This window comes from Ichthyophthirius multifiliis (assembly GCF_000220395.1).
Source record: "Ichthyophthirius multifiliis unplaced genomic scaffold scaff_1120509249716, whole genome shotgun sequence".
Classification (NCBI taxonomy): Eukaryota; Ciliophora; class Oligohymenophorea; order Hymenostomatida; genus Ichthyophthirius; species Ichthyophthirius multifiliis.
The window spans coordinates 1-14,948 of NW_004087415.1; the positions used below are offsets into that span (position 1 = coordinate 1).

The 14,948-nt window shown below is 16.4% G+C and overlaps 3 protein-coding genes across 3 annotated transcripts, besides 37 other annotated features; 1 reads left to right on the forward strand and 2 right to left on the reverse strand. All coding sequences in view use genetic code 6, as the record gives it.

The window, feature by feature from the left end:
* The first annotated feature begins 1 nt into the window (after position 1).
* Positions 2-69: a microsatellite.
* Positions 70-88: 19 nt separating this feature from the next.
* On the reverse strand, positions 89-652 carry IMG5_026530 (tumor suppressing subtransferable candidate 1, putative; the record flags this gene model as incomplete). Its single annotated transcript, XM_004039288.1, has 2 exons — positions 89-390; positions 598-652. 2 exons carry the CDS (start codon positions 650-652, stop codon positions 89-91), a joined length of 357 nt encoding a protein of 118 aa, XP_004039336.1.
* A 620-nt stretch (positions 653-1,272) lies between these two features.
* Positions 1,273-1,326: a microsatellite.
* Positions 1,327-1,857: 531 nt separating this feature from the next.
* Positions 1,858-1,947: a microsatellite.
* Positions 1,858-1,948: a microsatellite.
* Positions 1,859-1,948: a microsatellite.
* Positions 1,949-1,987: 39 nt separating this feature from the next.
* Positions 1,988-2,046: a microsatellite.
* Positions 2,047-2,193: 147 nt separating this feature from the next.
* Positions 2,194-2,271: a microsatellite.
* Positions 2,272-4,396: 2,125 nt separating this feature from the next.
* Positions 4,397-4,422: a microsatellite.
* Positions 4,403-4,483: a microsatellite.
* Positions 4,476-4,521: a microsatellite.
* Positions 4,522-4,578: 57 nt separating this feature from the next.
* Positions 4,579-4,618: a microsatellite.
* Positions 4,619-4,719: 101 nt separating this feature from the next.
* Positions 4,720-4,762: a microsatellite.
* A 128-nt stretch (positions 4,763-4,890) lies between these two features.
* Positions 4,891-4,922: a microsatellite.
* Positions 4,913-4,962: a microsatellite.
* A 35-nt stretch (positions 4,963-4,997) lies between these two features.
* Positions 4,998-5,036: a microsatellite.
* A 149-nt stretch (positions 5,037-5,185) lies between these two features.
* Positions 5,186-5,215: a microsatellite.
* A 1,472-nt stretch (positions 5,216-6,687) lies between these two features.
* IMG5_026540 (hypothetical protein) lies at positions 6,688-8,107 on the forward strand (the record flags this gene model as incomplete). The annotated part of the gene is made up of 3 exons (XM_004039289.1): positions 6,688-7,606; positions 7,674-7,804; positions 7,847-8,107. The coding sequence occupies 3 exons, from the start codon at positions 6,688-6,690 to the stop codon at positions 8,105-8,107; spliced, it is 1,311 nt and encodes a 436-aa protein (XP_004039337.1).
* Positions 7,602-7,670: a microsatellite.
* Positions 7,610-7,669: a microsatellite.
* Positions 8,108-8,168: 61 nt separating the features above from the next.
* Positions 8,169-8,301: a microsatellite.
* Positions 8,173-8,301: a microsatellite.
* A 532-nt stretch (positions 8,302-8,833) lies between these two features.
* Positions 8,834-8,871: a microsatellite.
* Positions 8,872-10,292: 1,421 nt separating this feature from the next.
* Positions 10,293-10,429: a microsatellite.
* Positions 10,294-10,369: a microsatellite.
* Positions 10,305-10,429: a microsatellite.
* Positions 10,430-10,925: 496 nt separating this feature from the next.
* Positions 10,926-11,023: a microsatellite.
* Positions 10,948-11,052: a microsatellite.
* Positions 11,017-11,062: a microsatellite.
* A 231-nt stretch (positions 11,063-11,293) lies between these two features.
* Positions 11,294-11,326: a microsatellite.
* Positions 11,327-12,646: 1,320 nt separating this feature from the next.
* Positions 12,647-12,689: a microsatellite.
* Positions 12,679-12,725: a microsatellite.
* Positions 12,726-12,772: 47 nt separating this feature from the next.
* Positions 12,773-12,841: a microsatellite.
* Positions 12,775-12,825: a microsatellite.
* Positions 12,775-12,842: a microsatellite.
* Positions 12,784-12,823: a microsatellite.
* Positions 12,798-12,903: a microsatellite.
* Positions 12,799-12,903: a microsatellite.
* Positions 12,904-13,351: 448 nt separating this feature from the next.
* IMG5_026550 (hypothetical protein) lies at positions 13,352-14,851 on the reverse strand (the record flags this gene model as incomplete). The annotated part of the gene is made up of 7 exons (XM_004039290.1): positions 13,352-13,692; positions 13,754-13,860; positions 13,920-14,127; positions 14,173-14,466; positions 14,506-14,608; positions 14,662-14,702; positions 14,770-14,851. 7 exons carry the CDS (start codon positions 14,849-14,851, stop codon positions 13,352-13,354), a joined length of 1,176 nt encoding a protein of 391 aa, XP_004039338.1.
* Positions 14,470-14,504: a microsatellite.
* Positions 14,852-14,948: the final 97 nt, after the last annotated feature.

Genomic DNA, 14,948 nt, shown 5'->3' on the forward strand with positions numbered 1-14,948 from the left:
AATATATATATATATATATATATATATATATATATATATATATAATATATATATATATATATATATATAAAATATTATTTTTGNGTTTTCAATAAAGAATACGATGTTTTACTAAAGAAGGTACAACATTAACAATAACACTCCCATAATAAGAAATACTAGCGAAATTCCATGCAGAGCAAGAAGACCAAGCTACACTATATACAGTATTTTCATGTTCGTCATATATTTTTATTAAACCATCTTCTTCTCTATATATATATATATATATATATTAAAAAGTTAATTATTTTTTTTTTATCAAAAAAAATTACCTTTAAGCTGATTATGTAGATATAGGCGCTGAACTTACAGAACTTACTCTATATAATCCAAGACTTCCATCATTAACTTTTTTTTTTATTTTTATTAGATAATATATAAATGTATTATTTTTGCTTGCATTTTTATTTAAAACATTTAATCAAAAAAAAAAAATATCGGTTATTAATATATTTTTTACTCATCTTTTTTTTTTAATAATTGTGTTTTTTGTTTTGTTTTAAATAAATACATAAAGCCAAAAAAAAGTAACATATTTATTTATATATATATTACATGAAGTTATCATTAATTAGTCATGCTTTTTATTAAATTTAGAAGAAATAGGCATATTATTAAATTTATGAATAACTTTCATTGATAATGATGGATTTCTTAAATCCCAAAATTTAACTGTATAATCTTCTCCTACACTTTGAAAATAATACTATTTATTAGGATTAAAATCAATATCGAAAATTCTTAATTTATGTGCGTTTTCTATATTATACTTAACTCTTTTTTTATTTTTATTTTAAAATAAAATATTTTTATGTTACTTTTAATTCCTTAAATCATATATATGTATGTTTCCATTATTTTATGCACTTGCTACTAAATTACTGTGATGAGGATCTATTTCACATATAGAAGATCCTTTTTCACTTTCTTATATACTTGTTTAAATTTTTTATTATTCTTAATCAAATATATTGATATATTCTTTATCTCCTATTACTATTTAATGATCTTTTTATGATAAAGTCAAACTTTTTTTATTTTATATTTAATATATGTGCATGTTAAATAAATATATTTTCTACGAGTGAATTATTTTATTATGTATATATGTATATATTATATCTTTTTCATTATTTTATTCTGTTCCTTGTAGTGTTATGGACGATTATTTAAGATTTAGACTAGTGGTTTCTTAATTATTTTGATCAACTTTTATTTTATTTTTTAGAAATATAAATATATATATATATATATATATATATATATATATATATATATATATATTGTTAAATATATTATTATTTAATACAATCTGAATATATAGTAAAAAATCTAGATTCATCTAAAGTATCGGGAATAACCTTTCTTATAATACCAGGATTATTATATGTTTCAATTAATTAAATTTTATTATCATCTTCTCTATATTCTAATAAATATGTCTATTATAATTATTATTTTTCTAGTTTTTTTTTGATTTTAATTACCTTATTAGGTTCTTTTAATGTACTTGTACTAGCATAAAATAAATTTCTTTATGAACACGGATGTGATATAATATTTTTAGCTCGACATTTATCACCTAATGTATATGAAGCTGAAACTGTTGTTGCATCAAGAATTTATGTTGCATTCATTTTATAATTATTTATATAAAAAACTTTGTTTAAATAAACTATATTATTTATAAAAAATAATATATATATTAGTAATATAAAATTAAAAATAAAGATTTATAAATATAATTGATATATTTTAATAAACAAAAAAATTATGATTTAAAAAAAAACTAATAAATCATATATAGATTAAATTAAATAATAATATAAAAAAATGAATAAAATAAAAATAATAATAATAAATATAATAATAATAAAGATATAATAATAATAATAATAATAATAATTATATTTTAAAATTTTAAAAATTAATATATATAAATGCATATATATATATATATATTTATATTTATATTTATATTAATATTTATTTATTATATTTATACATTTTCATTTTCTAGTTTATAAAAAAATATATATTTAACTTTTTATTTTAAGTTAAATTGTGTTTTATTGGAATAATGTCTGCTAGAATGTAAAAAAAATATTCAGTGTTTAGTAAATATTTTTAAAGCACTTATTTAAATATATTCTATATAAAAATAAATTAATTTTAACTAATTAAAAATAAAATATATAACTATATTTAAAATATATTAAATTTAATATAAATATTTTTTTTAAAAATCTAAATATCTATAATTAAAAAACATTATAATATAAAATAAACTTAAATGCTATAAAAACTTATAAAATTCAGATTTTGTCTTTAAAAATAATAATCTGCATCATAATTATATGGTAAATTTTTTGTTAAAGGAAATGATAAATAAATAAATTCTAATAAAAAACACGAAATTAATTCGAACCGTATTAATTTATCTCAATAAAAAGTAAAAAATAACTTTAAAGTTAATAAAAAAAAAATAAAGATAGGAGAAGAATAATTCAATATATAATTAAATACTAGAAGAGAGTTTAAATATTTATGTATTACCTAAAAATTTAAAAAAACTTAAATTTAAATATCCACATTGAAATTTAAAGATAAATCGAAAAAACAGAAATAATAACACATTTACATTAGTATTTATAAAATATAACATAAATAAACGATGAAGAACTATCTAATAAAATCGTAAAATAATATGGAAAGTTAAAAACATAATTTGAATCTTTAGATATATAAGCCTAATGTTCTATATTATCTAAAATAAATAAAATTTAATATAATTTAGATGAATAATCAAAGTCTATATTTTTATATTTATTTTCAATTAATTTTGAATATATAATTTCTAATAATAATAATAATTAAGAACAGGAAAATATAATAAATTAAATAACAAATATTATATATGTAACTAAAATACTCAGAAATATAAAAAAAGGTAAATATTAATTCTATGAATGGACACTTTAATAGGTTTATGAGAAAAAAATTCACGGATAATTCCTTATTAATATTTTCTCGAATATTTTATAATTTTTAAATTCATAAAATTATGATTTTTATCCTTTATTATATAATTAAATACTCTAAATTGTTGATAATTCCAATAAACTATCAGAAATTCTAAATTATCTTTAATAAAATATTACAAATGATGAAAAAGTTCTAAAAATAGCAACTTTTTTACATAATTTTTTCCTAAAATATCACAAACATGAAAATGCATTCATAAATGAAAATCTTTTCTAATAATTAAAAACGCTTATATTAAATTTCTTTATGCAAAACTTAGATAATCTTCCAGAATAAAAAGCAGTCCTTCACATAAAATATATAGGAATGTTCAAAAACGATTAAAATGTGATAAACAAGGCATTTGAATATATGAAAAAAACAGAAAATATATAAATTTTTAACACTTTTTATTTATATAACCTATCTTTAGATTTCTAAATTGTCCATATAAATTATTTAAAAGAATTTATGTAGAAAAATCTTTAAAAAATTCAAGAAAAAAGCAAACTAGTATATTTATTAGCGCTAAAAAATGAGAAATAAAGTATTTTATATATCCATAAAAACATTTTAACAGAGGAAATAGACAATCCTATTTTATATATAGGAAGTATATATAAATATGTGAATTTTTAAGATGAAAATTATATTAAAATATTTGAAAAAATAAAAGTAAATTAAAAAAAGGAAGCTTTAGTTGTAAATTAAATTTTAAATTTAATGTAAATGGAAAATGAAAATAATATTTTTTAAAAATAAGTAATTCTTAAAGAGAAAATACAAATCTTTTTAGAAAAAAAAAATTAAAAATAATTAAAATTTTACGATAAATATTTAAAAATAATAAGATAAATATCTTTTTTTCCTTCTTTTATAATCTCTTTAACTCGATATTTTAGTTGAACCTTATTTAAATAAATTTAGTTTAGAATGTGATGCATTACTTTCAAATGTTTAAGAATAAAATTACAAAAATAATCAACATAATATAAAGTATTTAGTTTCCAATATAGGTTTTTTAGAAAAGGAAAAAATGATAGAAAACTTATTGATTTATAACGAAATTAATATTGAAAAAATTAAAAAAAAAAAATTATAAAAGGTAAAGATGTTTATGTAGATTATAAATATTTTAATAATAATGATTATTATTTAAACATATTATTTATATTAAAATAATAATTTTTTAACAAAAATAAAATATCTTATATGATTTTATAAAGAGAATAATTAATTAATAAAAAAAAAGAATAATAAATTGAATATATTTTCAATAAAATAGATAAAGCTTTATTAGAATAGTGATTAAAATAAAAGAAATAAAAATAAAATAATATATAAAAATAATATATATTTATATATATATATATATATATATATATTATATATATATATATATTTATGAATATATATACTTTTTTTTAATTATATTTTTTTTATATCTATTTTTTTAAATAAAATAAATTAACTATCAATAAAATATCTATATAATTTTTATTTAATGAGATTTAAAATATACTTTTATTTTCTAAAATTATAATTATTATTTGTATTTATTATTTAAAAAATAATTTTTTATAATTATTTTAATAAATTTTAATATATATCCAAAATAGACAAAATAATAAAAAATAACATGTATTAAGATGGTTATAAATTAAAAAATATTATTATATTAAAATATTTATATATTTGTATTTGAATTATAAAGAAAAAAATATTATAAAATATATGTAAAAAAAAATTCCATATATTACAAAAAAAAAATATTTTTTAGAGTAGTAAATGAATAAAAATATATAAATTATTGATATATAGATATTTAAATAAAATAATTTTAAATTAATAATAATAAAATTATAATAATAATAATAATAATAATAATAAAAATAAAAACATTTAATTTTATATTAATTTTTTTATTCATTATAATAATAATAATAATATTAATAATAAAAATAAAAATATAAAAAAAATATTTTTTTTATTAAATAAATAAAAAATAAAATATTTAAAATTAATGTAATAATTTCATTTAACTATTTTTTAATAAATTATAAATAATATTTTTTATAAATAAACATTTAAAAATACTACAAAAACAGAAATTATACCTAAATAAAATAAAAAAAAATAAAATAAAATATGAATAATAAAAATTAAATATAATCTCATCAAAATGATTCTAATCTATTATTTTCATAACTATAAACAATTAATTTACCTAACTATGATTTATATTTTTCTATTATTTTAAATTTATATAAAAAAGGTATAATTTCTGATTAAGAGAAAAGAGAAATAAAGCAAAAACTAATAAAAAATGATTAAATTCTTTTAAAAGATCTCACTTAATCTACAAAAATAAGTTAAATAGAAGATACTTTAGTTTAATTTAGTAAGCAAAATATTTAATTAAAACAAGAAATATGCTAATTTTAATAATTTGTATAAGAAAAAAAACATAATTTTTCTGTATTGGAAAAGAAAGAATTACAAAATATACTTATTAATATAGTAAATACTAATAATCAAAAAAATAATTAAAAATAAATTGAATAATAAAACACTTACAAAGAAATAAAAGTATTATATATTTAAAAAAAAAAAACATTATCTATATATATTAATAAAAAAATCAAAAAGTCAGTTTTATAAAAACTACAATAATTTTCTTAATTAATTTTAGTAGAAAACACTGAAGTACAATAAAGCATAAATTGGTTAACTTAGTTTCTTTTCGAAACCACTGGCTTTATATTAATAATTAAAGAAAATCCTGAAAATTACTTATATTTAGATGAAAAAATAACTTCAACCCCAATAACAAATGAAAACTTAATTTTAGAAATAAAAAACATGTAATAAGGTATATTTATAGAAAACCCATAAGAACTTAAAAATTTTACAAATACTGAGAAAATAATATTATTAAAATTCACTAATAAAAAAATGAACAACTAAGAGTAAATAATAGGTTTAAAATTCAATTAAGATATCGATTAGAATTCTTTTAAATACAAGATTTTTTAACAAACAAACCATAAAAATACAGCCATAGAAGGATTACAATAAATAGGAGTTTTCATAAATAATTAATTCCATTAAAAATTAATGCATAATCACTAAGAAAAAATTTCTTAAATAATCGAAATTTAAAACTGGTTTGTTAAAACTTGTACAAATATAATAATTGAACAAGAAAAGGATGATAAATATTCTTTTTTAAATATCAAAATCAGAAATTTATTATAAAAAACAATCGAAAAGTCTTTATTTTACAATTGTTTTTTAAAAAGCACCCACACATTTCTAGAAATAGGAAAAAAAGGCTAATTAAAATTTATTTCAAGAATAAGAAATAATATTGAACTGAATTAAGAAATATTAAAATAAAGGCAATTAAATATAAATGATATTTTCATAAAATAGGTTGATCACATTTAAGATTTTAACTAAGAATTTCATTAATTACTCGAAGTTTTTTAAACTAAAACCACTTCACCGATAGTCTAAAATGCCTAAAGGGGAAACGAGTGGATATAAATAAAATCTCTTCCCGAAACTTAAATATATTTCCACATAAACTACCTAAATGGTTAAATTTTGTCCATTTTTATGAGCTTATAGGAAGATTTTACTGTTGACTCTTTTTCTAATTTCGAACCTGTAGTAATCCTAGATGATATTATGCAAAACTTAAATATATATAACGATAAAAGAATAAAAAGCATCATTAAAAAATTATACTCTAAATTTACTACTATATCAACCGAAGAAAAGGTCCAAATTAAATACGTAGACACCTAAATAGAAATGTTCACAGAAAAGCAACGAGAAATCCTCCATAATAACGTTCACAATACCCCCAGGAAAAATAAATAAGTTTCCTTTACATAAAATGTTTCTATTTTACATGTAAATCCGACTGTAATTAATGTAGATGATTGGGAATTCAACGTAATGTTATTATAATCTGATGAAGAAATGTATAGTACTGCCTGGAATATTTTAGTGAGGAATAATTATGTGTAAACATATAATATAAAGGAATAAACATTCGCAAATTTCATTAAATAAATGTAACTTTTATACAATAAAAATAATAATCCATTTCATAATTTTTAACATGGACTTTCAGTAATGTAATCTTGCTATATGTTATCAAAATGTAAAAAAGCAGTCTAGGCTATGAAAAATATAGATATATTTACTGTGGTTTTTTCAGGTTTATGCCATGATGTAGGACATACTGGTAGAACAAATAATTTCGAAGTCTTGATTTAGAGCAAATTGGCTATTAGATATAACGATAAATCTGTTTTGGAACAACATCATTTAGCTAATACGTTTAAAATACTTAAATTAGAATCTATAAATTGTAATGTTTTTGAAAATTTGGAAAGGACAGAATATGCTAATGTTAGAAGATAAATGATCTCGAATATTCTTTATACGGATATTAAATAACATTTCAAATTAAAATAAGACTTTGAGATTTTCTGGAAAAATAATATTGATAATAATAAAAGTATATGTATATTTTTTATTTTTTTATTAATTTACTCTATATTTATTTTATTTATTTTTATATTTATTTAAAGAATTAAATGATAATGAACTAGAATTACTTAGTGGTATGATTATTCATACAGCAGATTTTACGGGAGCAGCTAAGTCTTTCCCTTTAGCAAGAAAATGGTCAGAAAGAGTTAATTAAGAATTTATTTAATAAGTAATCTTATATATTTTTATTTATAATTTAAAATAATAAAAGTATGTTGAAGAAGGTTAAAGAAATGTAGATTAAACTCCTTTTATGAAAGATTTAGATTAACTTCATGTTATGGCTAAAGCTGAAAAAGGTTTTTTGACTGTTATTGTTTTGCCTTTATGGTAATCTCTTAATGACTTCTATGATGGAGAGTTATAATAAAATGTTATTAATATTAATGATTCAATTGAATAATGGGGAAAACTAGCATTATAGGTCCCAACTTAAAATCAAATTGAAAAAGATGAAAATAACTAAAAATGAAATAAATTAATTATTTGATTTCTTATAATTTATATTATATATTTACTCTATAATATATATAATTGTTATTATTATTATTATTGTTATTATTTTTATTTTTGATATTATTGTTATTATAGTTATTATTGATATTTTTGTAATTATTGATATTGTTATGATTATTATTATTATTATTATTATTATTATTATTATTAATAATAATACTATTTTTTAAATTTTTTTTATTCTTTTTATATTTAATATCAATTATTTTAAATTATTAATTATTATATATTTTTATAAAGTAAAAACTTTTATATTTTATTTATTTATTTCTAATTTTATTATCTTTTTTATTTTTATTTTATTTGTTTGATTTTTTTATAATTATAATTTTTGTTTAGTAATTTTTTTTATTAAACATATTTAAATTTTTTTTTTTTTTTTTTAATAAATTATTAATATAATAACTAATTTGAAAATTTTAAAATAAATTATATTTTTCATTTTATTATTTAATATTTAAAATTAATTTCCTTAAAATACTTTTTTTCAATTTTTCATAAAATTGTATTTTTTATTATTATAATAATTAGTTCCAAATATTTTATTTTGAATTTTTTATGGTATCCATTCAACAGCCCACAAAGCAATATATTTAAGTGTCAAAGGATTTTTTTCCATATTCGGATATCCACTTTTAGTAAGCGTTTTATGATAACTTTCATCAAGAATACCAAAGAAAAGAGAAAAAAATAGAAAAATAATTGAAAAATAATACAAAATTAAAAATACTATTGAATATTATTCATCAAATTTAAAAATTTCATTAGATGGATAATTTCCCATAATCATAAGTAAAACTGAACAAAAAGAAGAAGGTATATCTGAGTATTATTTAACATTATTTCCCCAAATTTGTGAAAAAATATAGGCAAAAGCAAGTAGTAAAGGAACAAAAATAAAACAATAAGTAAATATATCAACTGCACATTTTAATAAAATATCATTAATGAATTATATCCTTAGTGAAAATTTAATTCCAAAAATAAATCTGAGTATAATTATACTTATTAGCAAAGCCTATAAAAGACATATAGTCTCATAATAAACACCCGAATTAGTTAAATTTATATATTCAGTTTCTTATAATAATAATAATTCATCATATCCTAGTTTATATTATATGTATGTGAAATATAAAGAAATGAATGTTACAATACAAATACATAAATTTAACAATCCTAAATGATATTTTAAATAATAAATGTTTAAATCACTTACTATGACTCTGTAAATTATAAAAAATACAAGTAAAATTGCTAATATAAATCTCAATATATCTATTACTATTATTGTTGAAAAATAAGAACTTTTATATCTTTTTTTTTTTTTTTCATTTTTATTTATTTATATTTTATTTTTACAAATTTGGAATAAAAAAATGCAATTTAGGTATATTTGCATATAATTATCCATAAATATCAGTTTCGATTTTAATATTTATTTAAATAAAAAATTATAATGTAGGAGAATATAAAAGTATTGAAATAGCAGAAAACTTAAAGAAGTCTTTTTCTTCGATTTCAGCTATCTTATCTAATTATAATTAAAGATTTTCCCTAGACATTATTTTAGTGTCTATATCAAAATAATATCCAGATCCATCATATTATCCGAATTCTCCTATATATTTAAATCTAAATTTTTAATCAACATTGTCTTCATTTTAATATGTCTGCCATTCTTTTATATTAATATTAAATTAAATAATATTCAATTTAGAATGTATAAATGATAATATATATATATGTATTTACGATATCTTGTTTTTGTATTTCCTATGTTTTATTAATAAGGTATATAATTTTTTGTATCAAAGCATGACTATTATTAACTTTCAATTACATAATGACTACATTATTATAATTAAACAAACTACATCAAAAATCTTGGCTTTCCTATAATAATGAACTGGTTTTTTAAAAGTCCTAAACTATTATGACCTAAACCAGATACTTCAGAATCTAAAATTCCATAACCAATAAAATCATTCATATAATTAGTTAAATCTTATAATTTAGATATTTATTACATTATTCCATTTACTTGAAGAGTTTAATACATTTTATATTAAATTTCATATTTAAGATTATTAGGAATTAAATTAGTATAAAAAAATGTTGTTAATAACTATTATTATTAAATATATGTAATGTATATGTATATGTATATGTATATATATATGTATATGTATATGTATATATATATATATATATATATATATTTATAATATTATTATTATATTTATATTTATATATATATATATTTTTATATATATATTTTACTAAAATAGTTAATATTAATGATATAACACAACAATGTGAATCAGTGACTTAATTTTCTTCATGATTTATATTTTCGACTAAAATTTATTTATCCTTGATTTGTGTAAATAAAGAAGATCCTTCTATATATATTTTTTAACTTGGATAAGTTTCAAAAAATTACTAATAAGGATTTACTTAAATTACTTTAATTTTAGTAACATAGAATTAATTTGAAATTTCAATAGGTTTAACATTTTTGGCTATTTTAGTACTTTATAATTACTATTAGTCGATATAGTTTTTTTATTTTTTTTTTTCTCTTAAAATAAGTGTGACTTAATCAAAGTATTTGTATCCTTTTAAAATTAAATAATCATATACTATTTATTCTTCATCTAAAGTAGATTTAGATTCATCACATAAATCAAAATATATATAATTATTATTATTAATAATTTCATTGTCAATATCATCATCAAAAAAAAATGAGTTTAATTACTATAAACATTTATACATATAATATATATATATATATATATATATATATATATATTATATATTTTTATTAATATATGTTTTTTTTAGATATATATATATATCTATATATTATTTTATATTTATTTGTATATTATTTTTATTTTTTTTAAATACCCAATATTAGCATGCAATTTATTTTAATTATTTAAATGTTGTTTTATCATCAAAACGAAAATTTACAGTTGATTTTATTTTATTTTAATCGTTTATTTTATTTATTTACTAATTTATTAATAGTCTTATTGCAATATATTTAAAAGGATTAAATTTATTTTCTTTTTTATCATTATGGTTTTATTCTTCATTTTATATTGCTTTTTATGTGTTATTTCTATTCTTATATTTTAATTTTTTTTTTTAGTTTTTTTATTTTTACTTTAAATTACTGAACTTATCTAGCTTGTTTATCATTTTGTCTAAATATTGATTTATTCCTTCGAATATTGTTAAGTCATAATCATCACTTTCTACGATTTGTTACATATTTTGTGTTTCATTGATTTTTAAATTTTCTTGATTCTATAATTAAGTTATCTAATTGTTTTTTTGTATTTATGTCGCATTTTTTGTCGCATTTTCATTCATATTATCATTATATTCATCTTCTTGTTACTTTTTTTTTTAATTTTATATTAAATATAATACATTTTATTATTACATTTGTTTGATTATGCTTGTATTTTAAAATCAAATGATTCAAAACTTTTTATCTTTCTAAAATTTCTTCATCTAATGTGTTTAATTTATCCTTTTTTATTTTTAAAAATTATTATTAAAATAAACTTTTTTATATTACATTTAAAATAAACTATTATTCTAATTTAACAACGTTTTAATGTTTCAAACTAAAAATTTCATTTTATTTTGAACCTATGGATTCATTTAAGTCTTCAATTAATTTAATTATTTAGTTTAATTATTAATTTTTATGTTAAGCCATTTATTTTATAAAAATTATATAAATGTATGTTTTTATATATATTTATAGAGGTTTTTTTTTATTTTGAAAAAAAGAAATTTAAATAAATATCAATTATTTATTATAAACTATTTTTATTTTATTTTTTTTTAAAATAAATATTTTAATTTTTGTTTTTGTTTTTATAAATAATAAAAATTAATATTAATGTTTTTTTTTACAAACTAAATATATTTTTAATTAAAATTTAAATTAAATTATTCTTAAAAAAAAAAAAAAAAAAAAAATTAAAATATTTATACTTTTTAATTTAAAAATAAATTCATAAAAAAAAAATATATTAATTTATTCTTAATCTATTAAGATAAATTAATAAATACCAAATTAATTACTTTTTATTTTTTTCAAGATTTAAATGTACTTTTAGTTGGACTTTTTTTTTTTAAATTGAAACTTTTACATATTTCTTTTTTAAGTAACATTAACTATGATTATTTTCATCATTTTTATTTGTTTTATCAAAAAAAGCTTTTTCTAATTAGTTTTATAAAAAGCTAGATTAAAAGAATTCTTATTAAATATTTTCATAAATATTATTTTCAGAGACACTATTTTCTCTACAATTCGTTTTTTATTACAAAATATCGTTATTAAATTCACTTTAAATTCTATTAAAATTATTATTATTAGAAAAGTTATCCTCACAAACACTTTAAAATTAACTAATTTAATCTTTTAATTATGATGTTGATTATTATACTTATATTTTTTCTTTTAAAATACCTATATTATATATAATTAAAATATATATATATATGTATATCTATATTTATATTTATACTTATGTTTATATATATTGAATATATTTTTTTAAAAAAGATAAATATGTTATAAAATTAGTTTTTTATTTTTTTTACTTTATTATTATTTATTTTATTATTTTATTTTATTTTCTATTTGTTATTTTTTTCCTTATTGTAGTTTATTTTCTTATTGAACTTTATTTTCTTATGGTAATTTTTATTCTTATTCAAATATATTATCTTTTTATTAATCTTATTTTAAAGATAAAAGCGATCCTACAATTTGATATATGTCTTTCATTATTATATTTTACAATTAAGTTAATTAACCTAATGCTATTAATGTATTATTTATAGAATTTTCTGACATTTCTATTGTTTATTAAGGAATATATTTTCTATATTCTTATAAAAAAATATTATTATTCTGATCAATGATCATTTTGTATTATTATTTTATTTTTATGTGGATAAAAATATTTCGAATATTATATTTTTATATTTATTCAAAATAAATTTATATTTATAATTAAATTTATGAAAAAATTATTAAGTATTTTTTTTAGAAATATTTTAAATTAATTTAAAATTAAAAATACAGAAATTAAAAATATATAATATATAATTTAACAAATTTTTTTTTTTAAGTTTTATAAATTAAAAAAAAAAAATACAATCAAAATATAATTTTCCTTTCAATTAAAATAGCTCCATGTTCTTCATAATCTCTTTTAGTCATTAACATATTTTCAAAAGATCCCATAGAAGCCACAATAGAAGCTCCAATCCAAGATGAATGTGCTCTTTCATTAGAAGTTGGTGTAGTATATATTTTGATTTTACCAGGAATATTAATTTCTAAACTAAATATTTCTCTTTATAATCTTTCAATAAAGTTAGGAATCATCGAATTTCCCCCAACAACCATAATATTATTTAATAATTCTTTTCTATTTTCTGATTCTACTCTTTCAATACTTTATTTAATTAAATCTTATAAACCCATGAAATTTTCTTCTGGCTATGTAAAAAAAATTAATATATTTTTATATTTAAAAAATAAATAAAAAAAATACACAAGGATTAAAAAAAATTTCCTAAGTTTCATACATTTCATTATTTACTTCAATTTTTGTTTTATCAGGAAGTTCAAAAAGTTAAGATTCTAAAGATACATTAAATTTTCTAAAATCAATTTTTTTAATATTTATTTTTTTATATATATAAGAAGAAAAAAAAATAACATAGAGTCTTGTCTAATTTCTTTAATTTTAATATTTCTGGATTTTATTTCTCTAGTTATTTCATTTGCACCCCAGTTTTTCATAGAATTAGTTAGTTTATCATAATTTAAAAATCTATTATATGATTTACTTGATTGGACTTTTTTTTCCCATATACTTCTTAATTATTTTGTTAAATATTCACCTGCTATATCACTTCTTATTACTCCTATATATATATATTTTGTCAATAATTTTATATTTATCTATATACCTTTTTAATTTACATAACCTTCTATTATTGGGACTACATATGTATTGTAAGCTCCAGAATCTACTAAAAGCATTGTTTCTTTGGCAAATATATAGGAAGATAATACTGGGGCTTTGTGGATAAAAAGAGAGGCGAAATTCATTGATTCGAAAACTGCTTCGACACATTTTTATCTGGAGTCTTTTGTCTGAAATGCTTGTTCAATTAAAAATAAAGGAGTTTCGGATTATTCTATTCGGAGGAGATTTTTAGTTATTTATTCCATAAATGATGATGCATACTCCCAATTTATACCTATATATATTTTATTTTTTTATATTTTTATTTTTTTACTGCCACATTAATTTACAAAATTGTTTATTTCGGCTTTCTCAGGACCGTTCGGTCTATAAAAATCCAAAAGTTCGATATCGTTAGGACTATTTAATGCAAAATCCTTTTATAAAATTTAATAACAATATTTAAACACTATTTTTATTTATTTATTACTGTTGGTATTTATATACTCGGAGTATCATATCCCGCGTATCCTATATTTTTAATTTTAAATATAATTATTAATTTTTTATTGTCTTAAATTAAATAAGAATTAAATACCTCCTCTAGTAGTTAATCCACCAAATTCAATAACTAATGGAACATTAAAATTTTTGTCTCTTTTTCCTAATGGAATGAACATTGTTTTTTTTTTTTAATAATACAAATTTTATAAAATTAATTTTATAAATTTTATTTGATTTTTTTAATTAAAAAACTAAAATAAAAATAGATATATA